Here is a 22,886-nt window from a genome sequence, read left to right on the forward strand (position 1 = left end):
CGTAGCAGGCCCGGCAGGTGCAGATTGTCTTGATCTTTGAAAAGAAAACATTACGATAGCGGAGGGGTCAAGGAAGGCGTGAGGAATGAGGTGAGGAGAAGTGGCCTGCAACGACATACAACCTAACTGTATAGTCGTACAAGACAAGATGATGGAGTGAACTCGTATAACACGATGGTTCAAACCACATTGGAGGATTCGTGGGCCACCCGATTGCTTGGTGCTTTGGCACCCTACGTTGATTTTTCGAGTTGACCATAGTCAGTCATTACTAGATAGAAAACAAACTTAAGTCGTTCTTTTGATTAATCGCAGCTCATGCAGGAGTTCTCGGTATACATGCAAGGTTAGTTTTGGGCCGAAGCAAGGGGAACTAGAGGAATGTTGAAGAGCACCATACTGACTTGTTGGACAAAGCGACTGATTGGTTCTGCATGGATTGCCCTGCCCCTTGCCAGGAAAACAGAATATCGAATGTATGTATAAGACAATAGGGCTGTAGTTGTAAGGGAGAGATGTATCTGTCAGGGGTTGATAGGTAGTTTCACTGCCGTACAGAATATGGGTGGAAATTCCGGCATCAACCCAGTAATCTAGCAGAACTGATTAGGAATGAGCCAGATTGAATGGCTATGTTTAGTTGACCTGGCCTTCCAGCTATATGGAGGGTTGGCTTAGTAGGTGGGTTACATCCATCGATTAGGATAAAGCGCCACCCTACAGGGTATCTTTTAGTGGCTGTCAAGTGCCAGGTTAGGTAGGTAGGTAGGTAGGTAGGTTAGTAGTGTGGGCAGCTGTCAACAGTAATATCCACCATACAAAGGATTGAAATTGCCTATGTTGCTACCAAGTTCAACATCCAGCATTCAAACTGCATACTTGACAGGCAATTAAGGGTCTTGCAATAGAACAAAATGAAACAGAAGAATGCTGGGCTCTGAAGCCTTTTCTATAATACGCTAAGCATTCTACCTGCTACAGCCGTAGGTAGGCAGCCCAGGTATTTGAGCAGGTGTTCAGGTACTACACGCAAGCCTCCCCCTGGAATTTGCATATCAATCCCTCCCTAGAACTGGTTGGCTTGGCTTCCACCATTGGACCACTGTCTCTCCCTTATTTTGTCTATCATCTCCACGCCGCACACTTACTAAAGCAGGTACAGCCAAGGAACAGGCAGGTACACATGTACCTACACTTCCATAGATACCTAGTAGCTTGTCCCGTCCCTACTTGCACAACGCTGATTCTTCTTTTCTTGCATCTCTTGTTCTCTTCTTTTGTGCTTGGCTCTTCACGTCGCTCTTTAGACCCAATTGACTGCTTGATATCTCCCTCTTCGTATCTCGGTGAAACTCACCACACTTCAACCCTCACATTTTCGACGCGCAATGCGCATATAACATCATAATGCTGGCCACTTTCCAAGGGCGACCCGGTCGTCGCTATATTAGCCTTTTTCTTTTCATCGCCATCACATGGTTCCTTGTCCACAACTTTCGTCCCTACGAACGTTACCGTACTGTGAGAATAGGAACGTACAACTACCTTCCTAGTAGTTACGATTGGAGCAAGCAGCAGATCTTCCACCCCGTCGAAGACATCAGGGGCCCCCCGAATGGCACATTCAAGCTGCTGCCCAAGATTCAAAAAGAACGCCCCAACGGTTACACAGAAGACAGCGAGACGACTGCTAGAAAAGCGGCCATCAAGCAGGCTTTCACCAAGACCTGGGAGGCCTATAAGAAGCATGCGTGGGGTTGGGACGAGCTGGCACCAGTCTCCCTCAAGGGAAAGACCACTTTCTCTGGCTGGGCCGCCCAGATTGTCGATGCTCTCGACACTCTCTGGATTCTTGACATGAAGGATGAGTTCAAAGAAGCTGTCCAGATTGTTGCCATGATCGATTGGGCACGTACTGGTGATAGCTACCTCAACCTGTTTGAGGTAGCTATTCGTCACCTTGGTGGCCTCCTCTCTGCTTACGAGCTCTCTGACGAAGCTGTCTTGCTCGGTAAGGCCATTGAGCTAGGCGAGATGCTCTACGCTGCATTCGACACCCCCAACCGCCTGCCATCTCACTGGCTTTACTTCAAGTCTGCGAAAAATGGAGAACAGCAAGCCGATGAAGAAATGTCTGGCGCTGCAGGTGGTTCAATGTGCCTCGAGTTCACTCGCCTATCCCAGATTACTGGCAACCCCAAGTACTATGATGCCACCGAACGCATCAAGAAGTTCTTTTATCGTAACCAGGACAATACTAAAATTCCTGGTTTGTGGCCACATGTCATGAACTATCGTGAGGAAAACGTTGACGACGATCGCTTTACCCTCGGAGCTGGCGCGGATTCCCTCTACGAGTACCTACCCAAGATGCACGCCTTGCTAGGCGGTCTAGATCCTGAATACGTTGAGATGACCACCAAAGCTCTCGACACCGCCACTAAGAACTTGCTCTTCAAACCTCGTAACCCTAGTGACCTGGACATACTGATGTCAGGCAACGCAGTGCCAGGCGAGGATGGTGCCAAGCCCAAGCTTACTGCTGAAATGCAGCACTTGACATGCTTTATCGGTGGGACTTATGCTCTGGCTGGCAAGCTTGTTTCACGAGCTGATCTTGTAGACCTCGGTTCTCGTTTAACAGCTGGTTGTGTCTGGGCATACGATGCTTTCCCCACCAATATCATGCCTGAGATTGCTGAGCTTGAAGCATGCGAGTCTATCACCAGCAAGTGCCGCTGGAGTGATAAGCCTGTGGAGAAAAAGGACAAGCTGCCTGAGGGTTTCGTCCGAGTCCGCAACTCAGAATACAGACTGCGCCCCGAGGCTATTGAGAGTGTCTTCTACATGTGGCGTATCACAGGCGACGATGTCTGGCGCACCGCTGCTTGGCGCATGTGGGATAACATTGTCAAGCAGACTGAGACTCAGGAGGCCTTTGCTACAATCACTGATGTCAACAGAAAGGGTAGCGATAAGCGCGATAACATGGAGGTAAGTTTCCCGGTCTTCCAACTTCCCAGATTAAAGCTGACAATATGCTAGACCTTTTGGATGTCCGAAACAATTAAGTACTTCTACCTCACCTTTGAGGATCCCAATGTTATCAACCTGGATGATTGGGTGCTTAATACCGAGGCACACCCCCTGAAGCGTCCCAAGGGCGAGGAGCTCGAGACTCCTCAGAAGAAGACATCGTGGTGGAAATTCGGCCATTAAGCGATGATCTGGCGGACCATTTGTTCTTATATTGGTGTTTTAATAGGCTAGCAAAATGGAAGTATAGTGTTTTGGTTATATCAGCCTTTTATATACGGTTGTTTCTACATCAGCCGTTCTTCACATGAAAGCATGAAGGCAACCTGGTCTGAATGAATACTGAAACCCATGTGCAAGAGCCTCCACGGCAAGAGCCACGAATTGATGTAGGGTACGTTATCAATATTCTCGAAACCACTTACTCTCAACGAGATTTACACGGCATTGATGTCATTAATTCTGCTACTAATACCTGCTCATAAAGGCATGGTTCGTACTACTGATCTCGCTAAGCGCATCGCCCCGCCTCGCGCATATAACCTTCGCCCCAGTCATAGATTACATCACCACCAAAAATAATGTATCATAACTTAGTACGTAACCCATGTCCCCATCCCACTTACACCACTACTTCATCCTGAAATAACTCGCTCGCCTTCTTATCATTTCTTACCACGGCCGTAATGCGGCATGCCGCTGCGTCCCTCTCTCCTCTGTAGCCTGCGCTCTGCGCCAATTCCTCCAGCTTGCAGTGCCAGACTGCTCCGGTGCTCGGCGCCAGCTATTGGTGTACATGGACTACAATCTCAACAACGAAGAGGGCGGCATGATGAGGTCGCCAAGAAGAATCATTACGAACGGCTGAATTTGCGGCATGACGCCACGCCGGCAGAAATAAAAAAGTATTGTCATTGCCCGTAACGGTCATGATGATATGTAACTGACATCTCTTAGGTCCTTCTATTCACTTTCTAAGACCCATCATCCCGACGCCAATCGTTCAGATCCAAACGCTTCATCTACATTTTCCCTAATCTCTGAGTCATACACAGTGTTGTCTGATAAATCGCGCCGCTCGGCCTACGATCGTGATGTCCTGCGTCTGCACCATCACCCACCACAAACGGCCACTCAGCGTGGTTCTTACCATTCCCACCAGGCTGGCGGACGCGCACCTTCAGGTCTAAGCCGCAGGAGAGGTACCTTTCGCGGCCCGCCACCTAGTTTCTACCGCAGCGGAGGCTGGGGAGACCAGGCGGACAAACGTCGCAAGGCGCATGAAGAGAGCACCGGTGGCGGCGCATCGTCGCAAGAACAAGGAGCATCACACAGTCGTAACCAGAGTCCCTGGGGTGACCCTTTTAAACCTGAGGCTTCTGCTCATGGAGGAATGGGACCAGGCGGCGACCCTTTTGGACACCAGAACGATGTCCCTCACTTTGACAAAGCAGGCCATACGCGAACACATCAACGGGAGGACGAGCGGCGTAAAAGTCGATGGCAGAAGCGAGCTATGGGTGATGACGATGTCGAATTCGAGCCGCAAACGTCCATCACTGGACATTTCATCATTATATCGGGCATTCTGGCAACGACGATATTGGCCCCTCTCATATATATTCAATTCATGAGCATTGGACAGCAAAAGAAGGAGAAAGTTTAGATTAAGGTGGGGAAACAGCCGGAACCTGGTATTTTTCTTTTAGAGCGCCAGTAGAAAGGATATATGGTATGAAAGACGTTTAAACGGCAGTACTGAAGTTTCACGACTGATGGGCGATGAGTTCTTCATGGGCAGGGCGGAGCGCCCTGCGCAAATATCTAGAGAGAGGCTTCACGGACATAAAGAGGCATCAAGACATGGCAAAGATCTTCGGGATTTTTTATTTGAGATAATCTACATCCTTAAGGACCACCGCAATGCAAGCCTGTAAGGTACATGAGCTGTTTAGGGTGGGACAACTCTAGAGCGGAATATTCTAGCGCAAATTTATGCTAGAAGCTGAATAGAGGCATTTTTTAGAAGCAGTTTAACCCTCGAAGGTGAAGCTGGCACCGAGCTTGTGGGTAGCCTGGTCGAGCTTCTGGGTGTCGAAAGAGCCACCGAGACCCAGGGTGACACCCTCACGGAGGAGAACGTTGTAAGCAAGGGCAGCAATACCGCGGTCGTTGATCTTGACCTATATTTCAGATCATGAGTCAGTCACATATCTCTCCTTTTGAGCTTAATTCTACGAACCTTGGTGAAAGAGACGGGGTCGATGCGGTACTTGCTGGCGACCTCAAGACCGACAGCGTTGCCGGTCTTGGAGTTCCAGGTAGCCTTGGCACCAGCCTCAACCTGGGAGTTGACCTTGTGGTAGTAAGAAGCAGCGAAGACGCTGAGGTTGTCAGAAGCGGTAATGGCAGCGCTGTACTGGGGAGCAGCGTAGCCAACAGCGGCGCTGTAAGCAGTCAGAGCAGCCTTGTTAGCATCGTAGCCAGCGGAAGCACCAGCCAGGAAACCCTCGTGGCCGACAACGGCATCGACGTTGGCGACGGGGCCCTTGAGGAGATCGAAGAAAGCACGGCCGTGGAAACCGGGCTGCTTGAAGTGGAGGTTGAACTTGGCACCCTTAGCGGCGGTGGCAGGGAGGAAGTTGAAGAGACCCTCAAGCTTGAGACCCTTGGCGAGGGAGTCGGCGACCTCGATCTTGGTGTCGAGAGCGTTGGCGGTGTTCCAGGTCTGGGTAAGGGTCAGGCCTGTACGGGAGTAAAACATTAGCAATTGAGCAAAGCCGGGTCGAACAAACGTCGCAAATCCGATCGGCCATCCCGACTTTGGCCCCAAGATTCGCGAGACGCTGAGAGAGGGGAGATTTTGTTTGCGGCGGGGGTTAGATACGGGTGGTGGAGACGGAGATGGAGATTGTGAAAGTGACGTTGAAGAAGAAGATGGTGATGTCGTACCGGTAGGCTTGTCGGTGTATTTTCCCTCAATCTGTAAGGTTTAGGTCAGTGATGTGTTCCAAAGCAGGAGGCCATTTCGTTTCTCGTTGAAGTTGTAGAGAACTAGTTCGACAACGGTGCCGAAAGCCGCGGTTGACCGAGCACTAGCCTCCGAACCCCCGAACGAAAAACAACACGATAGCCTGCCATTGGATTTGTTGGTGAAGGAATACTCACAGCAGCAGAGGTGGCCTTCTCATGGCTGGACTTGCCAGTGACCTTGAAGGCAACGCCATTGGGGGCGGTGTCCTTGAACTCGAAGGTGGTGGCAGAGAGGTGGTAGAAATCCTTGTTGAGGAGCTATAAAACGGCGCAAAAACGAGGCGCAAAAGTCAGCGGAGTTCATAAATAATCATGTTGCAAGTATCGCAAAGGTATTTAGTTCCAATGTCGAAGCAATTGGCATCTTGGAGCTGTATGGTCCGTTCCACTCTTCGGTATGGGATCCAAAATAGTAGGGAAAAAACAGATCTGTCGCAGCCGTGATGTATCACAGATAGAGGAACCAAAGCAGAAGTAAAGACGACAACGCGGGGGGAGGTCAGAAGAGGCATACATCGTTGGCCGGCTTGGCAATGTCGGAGAAGGCGGGGACAGACATGATTGCGGTGTTTGGTATCTTGAAGATTATGAGTCTTTAAAGAAGGGATGTGATGAAGATGAAGATGGGGACGGGAGAGAGAAACGGGGGAGGAGAGTGGGAGACGATGGGAAGAGCCTGGCAGAAAATAATGGATGCTTGGGCTCTCTCTAGTTCTGGCTCCCCAGGCATGGATTTACACAGGGCATCTTTCTACACAGGGTTTAATTGTTGGGGGACCCCGCTGTAGCCAGGGTTGCCCAGACATAGTAGCTAAGCTCCACGGGGCCCAAGCTCTGAGATTTGTACAGACTCAGCTACCAGACAGGCCTCGAAGCAGGGAATTGGCACAGGCGTCACCCAAGTCGGCTGATATCGGGACTGTGTCACCTTGTCGCTTGGCCAGTCGCGGGTGACCACTCTGTACCTTAAAACACCAATAATCCTTTTGTGCTGAACAGCCGACGATCATGTAATTCATCAATCTAATTTAGTGATTTAATAGGTTCCCCAGAAACTAGGGCCCACGTGGAGGGGTAATGGGCAATTATTACCTGGCAGGCTGCCTTGTCCAATGCCTCATTTTTTATTTATCAACTTTTTGCCAACAGCTTAAGCAACCGACTGAGTACCTAGACGAAAGAAACACCCATATAATTTGAAGCACACTCATTTACCATGCCATGGTTAGATCTACTTACCACTCTCCCAAATCTCGGGCTATCTCATGTCTCATGTAACATACATTAAACTTGACTCGCTGCCCAACAGGTGTTGTTATCCATACAGACCTCGATTCCACCTTTAGCTTCTCGACGCATGAACAGCTCAGACACTAACAGCTCATCTGACTCCATCATTAACTGGCCACTACCATAGGCCAAACGAGCCTTGTCTAGCCTAACTACCTGCTAAACACCAGTATCAGAATGAATTAACACCTCGCTGCATTGACGAATTTGATCAACCAACCCACGTCGAGGAGCGTCGCTCACCTATTGGCTAGTTTACCACACCCATCTGTAATAGGCTGCTTCATCGTCAAGACCCTTCATGCATGAGCAAGTCAAGCAGCACAACATCAAGCGCTAGCCGTCAATATATCTGACATTCACCGACACTCGCACTAGCACGCATACGATGCAATTCTTTCTTTCTAGAACTTTTGTCTTGTTCTTGATTCCCATGTTCCTGCCCATATCATCCGTCCCTTTTTACAGTCATCATCATTCCGAGGTAGGTAAGCAAATCCCAGACGCCTTTTTCTCTACCTCCAAGAAACGACACCCAGAGTTGCTCCTTAGATCAGGTTCATGGCAGATACCTCAGATAGTGTAAGTTACAATGAGTCGACCAAGTTTTCTCTACTTGGTGTTTTACTCGATTCGCTATGTCATTAAGCCGCGCTGTCGTACTTGGCGTTGTGGGTGGCAATGGCTCTGTTACGATGTTAGCAACCATTTTCTCTTTCTTTTTTCGTTTTCAGGGATTTGACTTACCGGCCACTAGGGTCAGTCTGCTTGGACCAGGTGGGAGTCCAGCGCATGACAGTTGACGCGCAGTGAGGGGGGAAGTGCTCGTCAAACATGCATCGGTACCAGTACGCCTCCTTGGTATCAGGGATATCGTTGCCCCACTCAGGCTTGGGGTTCTTCATCATCTCATCAGTGACCTGCTTCTCAGCGGTGTCCTTGAGGGCGTCGATCCAACCGTAGCCGACACCATCAGAGAACTGTTCCTTCTGTCGCCAGAGGATGTTGTCGGGAAGGTAAGGCTGCTCGCCAGGCTCATCCGAAGTATCGAAAGCCTTGCGGAGGATGTACTTTTCGAGCTTCTCCTTAGTGATCATCTTGTCCTGAGGATCAATGTTCATGGAGTACTCAAGGAACTGTTCAATTCGTTAGCACTGTGCGCTCCACTCGGTTATCCTTGAGAAAATCAGCTTACCTCCTTGTCAAGGAAAGGAACACGAGCCTCAAGACCCCAAGCAGATGTGGACTTGTTGGCTCGCAGACAATCAGACAGATGCAAGTTCTTGACACGTCGCACGGTTTCCTCGTGGAAAGAGTCCTTGTCAGGAGCAGCGTGGAAGTACAAGTAACCGCCAAAGATCTCGTCACTGCCCTCGCCACTCAGAACCATCTTGATACCCATAGCCTTGATCTTTCTCGACAAGAGGTACATGGGGGTAGAGGCTCGGATGGTGGTGACGTCGTAAGTCTCGAGGTGGAAGATAACGTCAGAAAGAGCGTTGAGACCGTCCTCGATGGTAAAGGTCATGACATGGTGCTTGGTCCCGAGGAACTTAGCGACCTCAAGAGCGGCCTTGTTATCGGGAGAGCCTGGAAGACCGATGGAGAAAGAGTTGAGCTGGGGAAGGTAGGTAAGAGTGTCGAGGTGGTCGTCATCGTCAACACCAACAAGACCCTCACCAGTGTCAGGGTCCTCGACAGGGAGAACGTTGCCGTTGGCCTCAAGAGCCTGTTTTCGGAGTCGGGTCACCTCACGCTGGGCGATGGAGGCAGTCAAACTCGAATCAAGACCACCGGAAAGAAGAACACCGAAAGGCACCTCAGCCATGAGTCGCTTTCGGACGGACTTCTCAAGAGCCTGTCGAAGGACCTTGTAGTCGACAGGGGTACTGGGAACCTTCTTGGGGTCCCACCAAGAGGGGTTGAAGTAGCGAGTGGTCTCGCCAGTCTTGGAGTCGTAGACATGGCCGGGAGGGAAAGCGACGATCTTGTCGCAAACGCTGTGCAAACACTTCAACTCGGAGGCGAAGTAGATGGTTCCAGGCTCAGTGGAGGACCAGCCCTGGTAAAATGTGGTAATACCGATAGGGTCGCGAGCGGCAATCGTGCGGTCTTGCTTCTTGTCGTAGAGGACAAATGAGAACATGCCATCAAGGTGGTTGGGGGCATCGGTGTCAAATTCGGTGTACTAGAAAATATTCGTTGTGAGATTGGTACTCCCGCCGAAGTCATACGCCAGGTTCTCTTACCAAGGGGATGATGACCTCGCAATCAGAAGTGGTCTTGAAGTGGTATCGCTCCTTGAGGTGCTTTCGAATGTGACGATGGTTGTAGATCTCACCGTTGACGGCGAGAATGATGCTGTCGTCGGCGTTGGTCAGGGGCTGGGCTCCGGACTCTGTGAAAAATTGTCAGTCGTGAGGGCTTCTAGGTGTCAAGAGCTTACGACTTACCAACACCGACAATGCTGAGACGCTCATGGCAGAGAACTAATGCAACAGTTAGAGATGCAATCTTGGGTTTCCTGAAAGTCAATTGACGTACTGGTGTGGTTGGAAATAACGCTTCCACCTAAAAACACGACTTTAGTACTTGCTATGAGTGTGACGATCCAGCCGTTATTTTCACATACTCCAGTCGGGGCCACGGTGACGAATTCTGCGCCGATAAGTTAGTTTCGAGGTTTTCGACCAGGTGTCATCGTACATACTGCTTTGCGAGTTTCAGAGCCGTAGGCTTGAACTTTTCCACATCGGGATGACTGCGAGTTGGCAAAATGTTAGTCGCACCATGATCCAGCAACTTTTCCCCTCCGACCGCGGGGTGGTCTCAATCCAATTCAATTCATGGCGGGGTCATGATGCCCATGCCCTGCCCCTCCAAAGCCACCAGAAGGAGATCCATGTTCATTCGCAAGGGGTGAGAGCGTACCGGTGACAGGCGAAGATTCCACACATGATCGCGGTTGCAGAGGCGTGCAATAGAGAAGTGTTGGATAGAGAATGGTATGAGGGAGGGAAAGGAACGGGACAAGCAAGATTGATATTTAGCAGCAGCCCGAGGAGAGAAAAAAAGAGGAGTCATAGCAGAACTCCACCCTCCCTTCTTTCCGCCGGCACAGGCGACAAGCGACAGGCGATAAGTGACTACTTCCAGCCTTCCATCTCCCAGGTACCTGCCTATTATCTACAGCACCGGCCCGGGAGGCGCAAGGTTATTAGCGGTTGTTCTCAGATCTAATGTACTCAGTGAAACCTTTTCGGTCGTTAAGGTTATCCACAAGATGCTCCGCTGCGGAAACGATGAGCATGTCTCTCTCCACTGTGATGGTGACTGGCAACCATTGAGTGAGTGGCTAAACCAACTAAGTAGTGCCACAGATTGCCGCAGGCTTTTGACTGTACACTCTTTTACTTCATGTCAGAACATCCATTGCTATGTTCTACATCCACGGAAGAACCTGTCCGTTGATAGATAACGGGCTATCAAACCAGGTCAAGCCAAAAACTTTTTGGAGGTGTGAGTAAACAAGATGGCCGACTTCGGCTCACAAATCGGCAGACTTCATTGGCAGCCAAGAGCCAATAAGCCCTGAAGCTTGGATGTTATTGGACAAATTACATAAACTTTAGGTTAGGTGTTTGATAAGGGGAATACAGCGGGTATACGTATTTATGGCTGTTGTTGTTGCGTCACAAAAACAGACAACCACCATTCATACGGTGATTTGTCAACATGGATACCGAGTATTGCAGATTGTTTCTTCTATCATATGAATTCGTTCTGACGACGAGGACTCGATCAGTGGAGCGTTCCCACAACGCATGCCGCAAAGTGAATCACTCGCCGACTAACATCACAGGATGCGTGGACCGACAACTGCCGGTACAATGTAACATACTGAAGAAGAAAGACTCTGTTTAATCTTTGAAAAAAAATACGTTCCTGTTGGCTCTAGCTGTATTCCATGTTCAGCGACCTAGCGTGCAGTATAAAACCTTTGCCTAGCACCCAATCCCTCGTTATATCATTGCATAGCTCGTATCATGTTGTGTCACATATGTGTGCCCCCGTAGTCCTTGAACTCCCTCTTGCAGGTTACAGGTGACTTCCCGCCTTGGTATTTCCTTTAACGCCGTGGCTTGAGGTTTCTTACAAAGAAAAATTTCGTCTAAATAGCCTCTGTACCTGAAGCCTCCAGAAGGATGCTCAAGGAGTGGGGTTTTCACGGACTATTCGGCGAACTCGTTTCTCGTACTCGGCGCGATCCCTCTTGAATAAGTTGTATGCCTCTGCCTGGGCAGGGGACTCGGGATTAGGGTCGTTGAGGAGGTCTTGAATACCAAGCAGGATTTGCTTGACGGTGATGGCAGGCTTCCATGCCTCATCTTCGTTGAGGATGGACAAACACACAGTGCCTGACGGGTAAACGTTCGGGTGGAACAGCGGGGGAACAAATTTGCCTGGGTTATATCAGTATCAAGTCCCTCTCCGGTTATATCTGAAGCTCGTCTTCTTACATTTAGGAGGCTTTGTGGGATATTCTAGTACAAAAGTTAGCACACATCACAAAAGCATCGCATGGTGTTGTTGGGTCTTACCATCGGGAAAAGCGATAGTCAGTTTGAAAAGACCACCAGACCAAATCGTACTGTCCTTTCCAGGTATTCCACATTCCCAGTTCTTGACGTCGAGAACACCCTCTTTGGTGCGCTGGGGCTTGGCATAGAAACCGAAAGGATGGTCTCGTCGCCACTGCTTCCTGCTTGGGTCTCAGCATGGTCCGAGGTCAACACAAGCTGAACAGTCTCACCTTTCCTCTTGCAATCTGTTTTGACACAGCGCCATAATTTCTGCCTACGGTGAAACTGGCCGCGGCAAGATGGGAGTTGTGGTATTGACGATGAGCACGAGATCGTCAAGGGTCGGGGGTTGAGGGTTGAGGGCCGCGCGAAGTTGAAGAGCTGAGGCGCAGCGAATATTATGACGGCGACGAAAAGTTGCCAAGCTAAGTAAGAAGTTCAAGTAGCAAGTTGCGCAGGCCTTCGTTTTACACGGGGGCTAGATTTTTCAAAGAAGAGAAGGAACTCGAGAGGAGAGGCTGATGGGGAGATGGAAAGAAATCGAAGCCAAAGCCCGATACTATTTGCGCAGGCGTGCAATTCACCAAACGACGTCTTTGTTGATGACTTGCTGCACAGGCCAATGCTCACTGCTGTTGGTCGAGAAGCACGTCCACCCGTTTTTGGGAAACCCCACTATTGGAATTAGTGGTCGGTTGCCAGTTGTATGAGCTGACTACTAAGCTGGCTAGCTGGCCTCGAAGTATCAGAAAATTGGCCGCCAGAAACACAAGGGACAAAATAATAGACCAGCTTGTGCTGCTTAGATAAAGTTTCGTAGGCTATTCCATTATTTTATATGCTAAGACTTGGGAGGCCAACTTTTCTGTTACCTACCGACTACTGACCTAGGAGGTACTAAGATACCTGAGCACACTCAGTAGAAAATAGTGCTGTTATGGTGGGGTAAGCCCCTACCTAACCACCCTCATAGCTGTCACTCGTAGGGTCAGAAACCTTGGGCGGATGCAGAGTGTAAAAGATGGAAATATCGAGTCAGCTTTCGTCTTAGTAGACCAGTCTCTTGCTTCCTTATTTGTTCAGTAGCAGTTTAAGAGGCCTGAAGATTTCCAGAGGTGTAGGTACCACAACCCAGGCAGCCTGATCACTTTAGTATCTGGTCTATGGAAATCACCTGTGACCTAGCGCCGGTCGGGGTCACAATCATAGGTCACCTCGGCACAGTCAAGTTAGAAGCGGGCATACATCCGCTCACCTCAAAGTTCCTTGCCCACGTATTGCCAACTGTTAGACTGCAATTCTCCATTAACAACCACTCACTTAACTCCTACGTCGCAGAGCTTCACGTGAAGAAGTCTGCCGCGCCAAAGTCTCTTCACAACTACGACGGCGGCTGAAATTCGCCAGCTTATTCGTCTCACTTCACCGACGTTCGTTAACGTAAGTGGGGGTGTGTGAGTAAGTTGTGTTGGATATACAAACAAACAATAGCATCATGAGTGCAGACAAGGACATAGAAGCTACCTTGAAGGAAGAGGTTAAGGAGGAGCTCAAGGAAGCTGTCAAAGCGGATATCAAGGACGAGCCGAAAGAGGACAAGGAAGAGCACATCAGTAATCTCAAGGTTGAGGACGTTGCTGCTCCCGCCTCGGCTGACACTGCAATGCCCGAAGCCCTGGTGGCTGACCCCCCAGTGTCTGCTCTCTCAGCAGAGACTTCTGCTTCGGAGGTAGAGCCAACCAAGCTGGTTCCTCAGGAACCTCCTCACCAAAAGATGGTTTCTCAGGAGACATCTGAGGATGCTGCCCAAGACATCACCTCTCGGGATACTTCTCCCAAAGAGACTACAGCCCAGCACACTGCTGCTGAAGAGACCGGATCCAAAGAACCCGTGTCTGAAGAGATCGATTCGCAGGGCACCACCACCAAGGAGGCTGCTCCTAAGGAATCCGCTTCCCGAGAGGATGCTCCTCAAGAGGCTGCTGCTGTGCTCACTACCGCAGCAGTGGTGACCGCGGCAGCTGCTACAGAAGCAGTTGCGGAAAAGGCCGCCAGCCTCTCGGCGCCTGAAGTCAAGACTGCAAAGCCCCTTGACGATTTCGAGGATGTTCCAGACCCAGATGAAGATGATCTGGACGACCTGGATGGTACGTTGCAACAAAGCACTGTCATGAGCGCACTCGCTAATTGTTCCTAGATATGTTGGACGAGTTTTCGGCAGTCAAGATCGATCAACCTAAGCCTGTGGAAGCTGCTGCTGCTATTAAACCAGAAGCTCCAAAAGACACAGCTCCCTCTGGCAAGCAGCCTGAAGTTGAGGATGCATTTTCAGAAGAAGAGTTTGCCAAACAGTTACAGGCTGGTATGGCTGATCTCCTAGGCGAGCTTGAACAGTCCGTAAGTCTTATTTCACCACAAATACGTCACATCATTGCAAGTGCTAATACTTCCCCAGCCGGACATGCAAGCTCAATTCGAGGACATCTTTAAGCACATCGCTGCGGCGGAAGGGGCTGGTGATGCGCCACCTCCAAGCTCCTCAAAAGGGCCAGCATCTCAACCACCGCCCGAGGATGCATCTTTCCAAGATACCATTAAGCGGACAATGGAGAGGATGCAGGCGTCAGGGGACCAAGCTACGGCTGCTGCTGCCTCAGGGTCCGGCGATGACTTCATGTCCGAGATGCTCAAGCAATTATCCTCAGGCGATCTTGGCGACCTAGGAGGCGAGGGCAGTGAAGAGGAGTTCTCCAAAATGCTCATGGGCATGATGGAGCAGCTCACCAATAAGGAAATCCTCTACGAACCTATGAAGGAGCTTGATGAGAAGTTTCCAGAGTGGCTGATCAAGAATCGTGACGCGACACCCAAGGAGGATTTGAAGCGGTATGAGGAACAACAATCCATCGTGCGTCAGATAGTGGCCAAGTTCGAAGAGAAGACATACTCGGATTCCAACGCGACGGATCGTGAGTTTATCGTGGACAAAATGCAAAAGGTATGTTCATCTCGCACTTCTCCTGGATGGCTTTATTTATACTAACATCGCTATCAGATGCAAGCAGCAGGATCGCCACCCTCTGATCTTGTTGGAGACATGCAATCGGCCCAAGATGCCCTCAACCCAGGAGATGAAGCCTGTAATCCGCAGTAGCTACCAAGCCCGGGTATCCATCCGAGCCATCTAAGTACCCTTTACCAAAATAATAGTTGTACATCCGATGCTATGTTCACGGTATTTCCCAAACGCCATAGCCTTCTTCAAGGTCCGATTAACCCCAACTCCGTGCATGACAAAATGCAAAGCAGTAAAAGAGTGAACACGCAAAAGGCAAGCTCGCTATTGCATCTCAATATCCCCAGAAGTATCCATTTGGTCTTGTGGTTGCATTTGCAAGCTTCGCTGTGCCTGCTCTTGTGCAATAAGTTCAGCAAAGACGTCATCATAGTCTTCCTCTGATAGTGTAGGTGACGGTGGTCGCTGAGAGGACATCATCTGCTGTTCTTCGTAAGATGCCAACATAGCCTCGAGCTGCTCTTCTTCATCCATCATCATCTCATCCTCCTCAGGGATTGGGGGGTGTTCTTGATAAAAGGTCATGGCCTCTTCGATGTCTGCTTCAGTAACTTCTGGAGCATCATGTAATAGCTGTCCTCTATCTGCCAGATAATTTGTTTTCAAGAACTATGGCTGAAGTCAGTAACAATGGTATCAGGCCTGCAAGCCGCTATCTTACCTGTCCTTCGATGTCTCTTCGTTGCCAGGCCTTGTCTTCACGACTTTGCTTGACATTCTGAAGAAACTGTTGACGTCTGCTGTCTTGTACCTCCTCCCGTTTGCGATTCAGGGGATTCGGCCGCGTCGGGCGAGAAGCAAACTTGAATTTGGGAGGTTTGATGGGAGAAGATTGGATTTGTCGTTGAGGATGCGCGTTCCGCTCGATTGGCGATGATGCGCGAACGGGTGAGGAAGACAGAGGCGATGAAATGACCGGGCGATTGTCCCAATTGCCGGTGAAAATGGGGGAAGGAGAAAAAGACAGCATGTTTTCGGCTGTTCTCTTGTGCGTTGCCTGTTGCATAGAATTATGAATAAACAATATTGAGAAGTTGTCGTGGGAGGAGCTTGAATAGTATACAAGAGTTTCGTATGAGTGGCGTGGTCGTGTAAAGAGGTTTAAGGTATTGACGCGATTGAAGTCGCGGTCGCGAAATCACGTGATACTACGCGGGGTCCTGATCTCGGGTGCAGGGTGTTAATCTCTCTTATCAGGCGGGTGGCCAATTCGCCTCCCCGAATATCGCACCCGGCCCAAACCGAGCGATGGGCCTGGCTACTAGCCTTGGTGGACGGACGGAGGTTTATCGGAATCGGCACACCCAGGCAAAAAAACTTGTCGATTGATTGCCTTGCCTTGCCTTGGTCTTGGTTGACGACATGATCCAAAATTAAGCCTGGTCTTAACTCTACAGTGCAGATTCATGTTCGCTGTTCACTCCTTTTTTTTTGTTGGACGCTTCTGTTTTAGAATGAGTAACTACATCTTACTCCTTAATATTCTACCCTATTAAAGCCCCTCAGCGGCCAGATGAACACCTTTTCTGTCTCGGCCTTTGCGACCCGTATCGCCGCTCGACCATGGACGTGCTCGACTTGTAGAGGCCAATTGCTGCGTGGCAAGCCTTTACAGTCTATCACCTCGCGAAATTTTGCTTCGGGAAAAGGTTCGAGAGGGAGCAATGGTCGAAAATCAGGCCCCAGACGACCTTTGTTATATGCCTCGGCCGGTGTTGGGACTATAGGGGCAACCGCACTTGCACTGGGTGACGATATCAAGAACAGTTATGAAGCAGCAGAGCGTACGGGCAGGGTTGCAGCTGCGCTCGCTGTCTGTATCAATGAGTATGTTGCCACCAGGTATTTGGCGCAAAGGATACAGGACTGACGGTCTGCACAGTTATCGAACAACCCTGAATGCGAGAGAAGCGACCGAGGATCACGACGAACAAGAGAATATGCTAAAGGCATGCCATAAACGATGCGCCGAACGAACACTGGTTGTGTTGGAAAAGAATGGAGGCATCTTCATTAAACTTGGCCAACATCTCGTAAGGATTCATCCACCTCAACGTGCAATACTCAGGGAGCGACATGCTAACAAGCCTGTAGAGCGCCATGAACTACCTTCTGCCTTCTGAGTGGACCAACACATTCATACCGCTACAAGACAAATGCCCTGTATCCTCACTTGAATCGATTGAAGACATGTTCCGTCAAGACACTGGAGAGGAGCTTTGGGATTACTTCTCTGATTTCGCCTCCGAGCCAATTGGTGCTGCCTCCCTTGCACAGGTGCATCTAGCGACTATCAAGGGTTCGGACCAAAAGGTTGCAGTCAAGGTACAGCATCCAGAACTTCAAGGTTGGGCACCCCTGGATCTCGCTCTGACTCGGTACACTTTCTCGACCTTGAAACGATTCTTCCCCGAATACGACCTCGAATGGCTCTCTTCCGAGATGGACGTTTCCCTTCCCAAGGAGTTGGACTTCCAAGAGGAGGCTGACAATGCCCGTCGTATGAAGGAACACTTTGCAAAGATACCACAGTTGCCACTAATTATCCCTGAGGTCATCTGGGCCAAACAGAGGATTATCGTTATGGCCTGTGAAGCTGGAAGTCGGCTTGATGATCTTGAGTACATGGACAAAAACGGAATCGATCGTGACGAAGTCTCGGCCACCTTGTCCCGCATATTCAACGAGATGATTTTCGGCGATGGCGCACCGTTACACTGCGACCCTCACGGTGGCAACATCGCGATCCGCAAGAACACCAGTCGTCGAGGTCTCGGCCGCGGGCCAAACTTTGATGTCATACTGTATGACCATGGTCTGTATCGTGACATCGAACTTCCCATGCGTCGATCGTACGCCAAGATGTGGCTCGCGGTTATTGATGGTGACATGGACCGCATGAAGAAGTATGCCCACGAAGTTGCTGGTATCGAGGACAAGGACTTTCCACTTTTCGCCTCGGCAATCACTGGTCGGGACTACAGCATCGTTAGCAAGTCTGGGTCTATTCTTGAGAATCGAACAGCCGACGAGCAAAAGACCATGAGTGGTGCTCTACAGGAGGGACTGATCGTCGATCTCGTTCAACTCCTCAGCCGTGTCCCCCGAATCATCCTTTTGATCCTCAAGACGAACGACCTGACCCGCAGCCTGGACGAGAACCTCCAGACTCGCCAGGGCCCCATTCGCTCCTTCATGATTCTGGCACGGTACTGCACAAAAACTGTTTTTCATGAGAAGCTCGAAGAGATCAGCCAAAACGGATCGCTCTTGTGGCCTCTCAACGCTGTACGACTGATCGCTGCATGGGTCGGGTTCATGCGCGTAGAGATCAAACTGGAGGCTTTCGAGTTGTGGCTTTTTACAAAGAGAATGCTGGGCATGGGTAACGGAGAGTTCTCGGGGGCGGCGTTCCAAAAGTGATAATAATGAGTTAGAAGACATATTGATATAGAGCGTACATAATCTGCTAGCCTGGGCAATTGAAGATCAATAGAGGTAGAGTTTTCATATCTGGCCCAACGCTTCTCTCTTGCGGGTTCCCACTAGTCTTTCGTAAAGCAGCAACGTGAATGGGAAGTAACTTGGCCAAGACACGGCTGCAAAATGCTATTGTGCGCGATCTACAGAGATGGGCAAACTATTCACGGTATCTCTCAGAGCGTGCTCGAAGACATGATCCGCAGTAATGCTGGGTCCAAGCAGGTCGTTCATTACATAAAGAAATGACTTTGATAAATGAATCAAGGTACAATGTCTATCTATGCCATAGCTTCTTCCATGTTGTTGTCCAAACCATACGCCATGCCGGGATATTTGATCCTTGGGATATTCCATTCACATAAACCTGAACTCCATACGATACCAGCTTACTCAAACGATCCCTTACCCAACAAACCACCCACGACTCCAAGTCTTCTTTCAGCTCCCTTGACCTTTCTCTCTTCTCTCCTTCGCTCATTTTGTTCGAGCTTCGCTAGTCTCTCACTATCTCGCGCAAAGGCCTGCACGCCACTCTTCTTGCTAGCTCCCTTCTTAATCTTGGCCTCTCCTCCGAACCCGCTGGCTGGTGTTGAGGGACCAGGACTTGAGGTGGAGGCTGTGCCAGAGGCATATGAGTTGGTTGTCGCACGACGTAGGAGCGCCGGCACCTTGAAGGAGGAGCTCGATGCTGTTGCAAAGGCAAGACGACTGGTGCTGATGTTGGAAGAGTTATTACGCTTTAGGCTGATGCGATCAACAACTACAACGCGGCCCCGGCGAGAGTTGGATCCATCGTTTTCCTTATCACCGCGAGCTTGTCCATGAGCTTCTTCTTCGCCCTCGCTGTCTGATCCGGCTTCCGTGGCAGGAATGATAGAGCCGTGGGGATCATCTAGCAAGCTAGATAAAGTCTCGCGCACTTCGCCGATGTTGGAAGGCTTCTTGCCATCCTTGGTTCTACGCAGATGAGCAGGTGTCCGATCATCTGCAGGGCCAAGAACCCTGTGAGGTTGGCTATCGGGAACAGTTTGTGTCTTACTGCCTTCCCCATCCTGGAACTGGGACTGCGAGGACTCGTTGATCTCTTCAGGTGCATCCAAGAAGTCCATTTCATCGTCACTACCTCGGTCCTCGATGGTTTTGAGGAAAGCCTGGTTGCCCGGGTTTTCAGCAATCTTCTTGACCCGTTCATCAGCGAACAAAGCCTGCTGCAACTTGGCGAATTGTCGACGCTTCATCTTTCGACGAGCTTCGCCATCATCGTCTGAGTCGTCAAGATCATATCCAGCGCCGCGCTTGCGACGAAGCGTACCAGTTGTGATATCCTTAAAAAGCTTATCGACCTGCTTTGCATCCTCGGCACGTTCTCGATCACTGCAAAATGTTAGGGTTATGCCAACAGTGACAGTTAGGTACAACTTACGCATAGAAAGCAGCGAGCTTGGCTTTGTCGATGTTATTGCCGTCAGCGTCGTCGATAATTTCTTTAAGCGAGGCAACAGATTCGTTGTCACTGTCCTCGCCGTCTGCGCCTCCCAGACCAGCGTACTCATCCTCGGATTCCTCGGCCTGGTCCTGAACCATCTCCTTGGCCTTGCTTTTCTTGTGATCAAACTCTGCTTGAGCCCATTTCTTCTGTTCTTGCTTAGCCCCCTCCTTCAACATGTTTAAGGCAGTGCCAGGCTTCTCTGCGGCTGTTGGCTCAGGGGTCTCCTCGATACGCTCAGACGTATCCATTTTGCGACGAAGGCGGCCACGACGGACTAACGGCGAAGCTTGCATTGGTTCCTCTTGGTCGACTGCCATTGTCTCCACGGTGGAAACTGGCGCCTCGATAAATCTGTTTTTCAAGGGTGTTTGGTGTTGAAGACCCTCATCCTGAGTGAAGTCGATCATATCGGAGATCTGTGTGCTCTCCTCCCGCAGCAAGCTATCAAGACTTCGCATCTGAGACTGAGAAAAGTTGAGATGAACGCCTTGGGTTGTCTTTTGGGTGTCGTCCTTCTGACTGTCCATGACCATGTCTTCCATGGGCTCGTCCATGGTCGCAGAAAAGTTGGAGTCGGGAAAGTGGTCAAAGTCAGGCATCATGGACTGGGTTGGACCGTTCTCCACCTCTACCTGGCTGTCGTCCATGGTACCAGCAAAAATCTGAGTAAGCCCAAGGCCAGCCGCTCCCTGTACAGGAAGACCAGGGATAAAGTTCTTTTTAGCTGAACGGAGTACGGATCTAGGCGCCGTAGGAGATTGAGTGTTTGGAACCATGGGGGAGGTGTGTAGGGTGGTTTGTGGCTTCGATTTGGGTGTCATCTCAACCGAGTTCTCTTCTTCTTCGTCATCAGAAAGAACGATAGGCTTGCGGATTCGTCGCTTGCTCGCCACTGGAAGTTCGTCGGCGTCGTCATGAACATCTTGACTAGCGACAGGAGCTGCATCGTCCTCCTCCTCATCAGCAGAAGCCTCAGACTCTCCGTCTTCAGCCTCTCCTTCAACCATGGGGTTATCGTCTGCTTCGTCATCCTCGTCTTCTGACCCAGATAATTCGATTGCCGATGCTTCGCCGTCAGCTTCGTCAGCAGAAGCCTGGTACTCTTCGTCGTCGCTGTCATCCCACGCCAGAGGATCGACTTCGCCATTCACTTTCTTCTCCTTCTTGGCAGCATCCCGTTCTTCCTGCATGATCCTCTGGGCCTCCTCCATATGCTTGGCAACGATGTCGTCGACCTGCTGCATCTCACGCTCGCGCTCTTCGGCAGTCTGGATAACTACACCTTGGGCTTTGAGCATATCCAGTCTGCGGTCACGCTCCACCTTGGCCTGCTGTCGCGCCTTTTGCTGAAGGTACATCTGCAGCTCGCCCGGCGTCATGACATGGTTTTCATTTTTTCGTCTAGTCTCCTTACCTGGAGATTTGACTTGTGCAAGGGCGCGCAGGGTCTGAATTGAGCTGTGTTCTTGGGCTTTCTTTGTAGGTGCCATGTCGAACACAGCTCGGATTTTATCTTTTGTGGTTGTCGTAATTTCCAATTCGTCATCCGAATCAACCATGGTCACGTTGGCTTTAACAGGTGGGAATTTGACTCGAAATTGTCGTTTGGGCTTTTGGATTGGCTGCTCATGTTCGGTCGTTGTCTCGATAGCTTTTCCCTTGTCCTTGTCCAGCCTGGGTTTCGTCGTCTTGGCGAGTTCATCAATGGTTAGCAAATCGAGGTCGTCGTCTTGAGCAACAGGTTCGGTGGCATCGGCAGTTTCCTTCGACACAGGGGGGGAACTTGGTGGTGTGTCCACGTCCCGCATTTCAACGTCGCTGTGAGGTGTTGGTCCCCTGCTCGAGCTGGCAACCTTAGGGCCTATTTCACCTGCTGGTCTGAAGTTGAATCGCTCAAACAAGCTACTTTTTGAGATCTTCTTTCTCGTCTTCGCCTGATGCTTCAACTGCATGTTTCTTGCCATTCTCTGAGTTTCTCGGTTCATTTCCTCAATGGCTTTCTTGCTTGCTTTCCGAGCACTGGGCCGCCCGGTTTGTGTCAGGCGATGTCCACCTTCATCGTCAGTTATGCCGGAGTCTTCATCATCCGATGCCATCCGCTCAATCTCTTGAGCGAGTTTCTCTTGCTTCGCACGCTTGTCTGCACGCTCCGCCTCTTTGGCTGATTCTTCGGCGCTTTTCTTTTGCCGTTGGCGCTCAAGCAGTGCTGCCATCCTATCGGATTTGATTGCGGGTAAGTCCTCGTCAGAATCCGAGTTATTTTGTGTTGACTTTGATGGTGAAGGGCGAACAGGGGATTGCTCCACGAAGAGTCCTCGCCCGGGGCTTTCTGAAGTGTTTCTGGCCGTTGGTGATGAAAAAGTCTTACGGGTTATTCTTCGGCGTGCCACAGGAGTGTCGTCTTCTGACAAAACATCAGGCATGTCGACATTGTGTTCTTCTCCCGCTTGTGTGACCTCTTTCTCTTCTTGCTCGAACCTCTGCTTTACACGATCTCGAGCGGTGGTGTTCTGGTTGGGACTGTCATCTGCTAGCCGCGCTGGTTGTGTAGTACCTTGCATTCTGGCAGCAAGCTTTCCTCGGGGTCTAGGCATCTCCTCCTCCGACTCATCGGACGCGTCTTCATGATGTGTGGATTGTTGTGGTAGGTTGAGGAGTTTTATTGACGCGTTGTTTGTAGTTCTTTCCGATGATGATGATGATTCTTCTTCATCGCTGCTCCCACAAGCCGCGAGTTGAGCTTGCATTCTTGATCTTGGTGAGAGTTGTTCGGTAGATCCGCCCGATGATACGGGGGTAGAGGCTCGAGAGGGAGTAGCCATTACAAAGACAATGGCGCTGTATTAATCATGTGCTGTAACAAATCGAGGGAATATAAATTAACAGCAAGTTTATT

The 22,886-nt window shown here is 50.2% G+C and overlaps 9 protein-coding genes across 9 annotated transcripts; 4 read left to right on the forward strand and 5 right to left on the reverse strand.

Annotated features, from left to right (window-relative positions):
* Positions 1 to 1,254: 1,254 nt before the first annotated feature.
* Positions 1,255 to 3,333, forward strand: FGSG_09931 (uncharacterized protein). The gene is made up of 2 exons (XM_011320536.1): positions 1,255 to 2,994; positions 3,046 to 3,333. The coding sequence occupies exons 1-2, from the start codon at positions 1,408 to 1,410 to the stop codon at positions 3,217 to 3,219; spliced, it is 1,761 nt and encodes a 586-aa protein (XP_011318838.1). The 5' UTR covers positions 1,255 to 1,407; the 3' UTR covers positions 3,220 to 3,333.
* A 391-nt stretch (positions 3,334 to 3,724) lies between these two features.
* FGSG_09932 (uncharacterized protein) lies at positions 3,725 to 4,957 on the forward strand. The gene is made up of 2 exons (XM_011320537.1): positions 3,725 to 3,941; positions 3,994 to 4,957. The coding sequence occupies exons 1-2, from the start codon at positions 3,730 to 3,732 to the stop codon at positions 4,700 to 4,702; spliced, it is 921 nt and encodes a 306-aa protein (XP_011318839.1). The 5' UTR covers positions 3,725 to 3,729; the 3' UTR covers positions 4,703 to 4,957.
* FGSG_09933 (uncharacterized protein) lies at positions 4,116 to 6,709 on the reverse strand. The gene is made up of 5 exons (XM_011320538.1): positions 6,584 to 6,709; positions 6,205 to 6,327; positions 5,989 to 6,019; positions 5,279 to 5,781; positions 4,116 to 5,219 (listed from the first exon to the last, which is right to left on the reverse strand). The coding sequence occupies exons 1-5, from the start codon at positions 6,626 to 6,628 to the stop codon at positions 5,070 to 5,072; spliced, it is 852 nt and encodes a 283-aa protein (XP_011318840.1). The 5' UTR covers positions 6,629 to 6,709; the 3' UTR covers positions 4,116 to 5,069.
* A 1,068-nt stretch (positions 6,710 to 7,777) lies between these two features.
* Positions 7,778 to 10,316, reverse strand: FGSG_09934 (asparagine synthetase 2; the record flags this gene model as incomplete). Its single annotated transcript, XM_011320539.1, has 9 exons — positions 7,778 to 8,046; positions 8,107 to 8,495; positions 8,555 to 9,547; positions 9,609 to 9,757; positions 9,813 to 9,848; positions 9,904 to 9,930; positions 9,992 to 10,017; positions 10,070 to 10,120; positions 10,291 to 10,316. The coding sequence occupies 9 exons, from the start codon at positions 10,314 to 10,316 to the stop codon at positions 8,004 to 8,006; spliced, it is 1,740 nt and encodes a 579-aa protein (XP_011318841.1). The 3' UTR covers positions 7,778 to 8,003.
* A 1,252-nt stretch (positions 10,317 to 11,568) lies between these two features.
* On the reverse strand, positions 11,569 to 12,207 carry FGSG_09935 (SUMO-conjugating enzyme ubc9; the record flags this gene model as incomplete). Its single annotated transcript, XM_011320540.1, has 4 exons — positions 11,569 to 11,822; positions 11,880 to 11,903; positions 11,961 to 12,124; positions 12,173 to 12,207. The coding sequence occupies 4 exons, from the start codon at positions 12,205 to 12,207 to the stop codon at positions 11,569 to 11,571; spliced, it is 477 nt and encodes a 158-aa protein (XP_011318842.1).
* A 1,230-nt stretch (positions 12,208 to 13,437) lies between these two features.
* On the forward strand, positions 13,438 to 15,096 carry FGSG_09936 (uncharacterized protein; the record flags this gene model as incomplete). The annotated part of the gene is made up of 5 exons (XM_011320541.1): positions 13,438 to 13,671; positions 13,798 to 14,089; positions 14,140 to 14,339; positions 14,398 to 14,940; positions 14,998 to 15,096. The coding sequence occupies 5 exons, from the start codon at positions 13,438 to 13,440 to the stop codon at positions 15,094 to 15,096; spliced, it is 1,368 nt and encodes a 455-aa protein (XP_011318843.1).
* A 186-nt stretch (positions 15,097 to 15,282) lies between these two features.
* Positions 15,283 to 15,988, reverse strand: FGSG_09937 (uncharacterized protein; the record flags this gene model as incomplete). Its single annotated transcript, XM_011320542.1, has 2 exons — positions 15,283 to 15,627; positions 15,680 to 15,988. 2 exons carry the CDS (start codon positions 15,986 to 15,988, stop codon positions 15,283 to 15,285), a joined length of 654 nt encoding a protein of 217 aa, XP_011318844.1.
* A 386-nt stretch (positions 15,989 to 16,374) lies between these two features.
* On the forward strand, positions 16,375 to 18,537 carry FGSG_09938 (uncharacterized protein). The gene is made up of 3 exons (XM_011320543.1): positions 16,375 to 16,845; positions 16,901 to 17,051; positions 17,113 to 18,537. The coding sequence occupies exons 1-3, from the start codon at positions 16,532 to 16,534 to the stop codon at positions 18,439 to 18,441; spliced, it is 1,794 nt and encodes a 597-aa protein (XP_011318845.1). The 5' UTR covers positions 16,375 to 16,531; the 3' UTR covers positions 18,442 to 18,537.
* Positions 18,538 to 18,779: 242 nt separating this feature from the next.
* FGSG_09939 (uncharacterized protein) lies at positions 18,780 to 22,812 on the reverse strand (the record flags this gene model as incomplete). Its single annotated transcript, XM_011320544.1, has 3 exons — positions 18,780 to 18,865; positions 18,908 to 19,875; positions 19,925 to 22,812. The coding sequence occupies 3 exons, from the start codon at positions 22,810 to 22,812 to the stop codon at positions 18,780 to 18,782; spliced, it is 3,942 nt and encodes a 1,313-aa protein (XP_011318846.1).
* Between the last annotated feature and the right edge of the window lie 74 nt (positions 22,813 to 22,886).

This window comes from Fusarium graminearum, chromosome 1 (genome assembly GCF_000240135.3).
Source record: "Fusarium graminearum PH-1 chromosome 1, whole genome shotgun sequence".
Taxonomy (NCBI): domain Eukaryota; kingdom Fungi; phylum Ascomycota; class Sordariomycetes; order Hypocreales; family Nectriaceae; genus Fusarium; species Fusarium graminearum.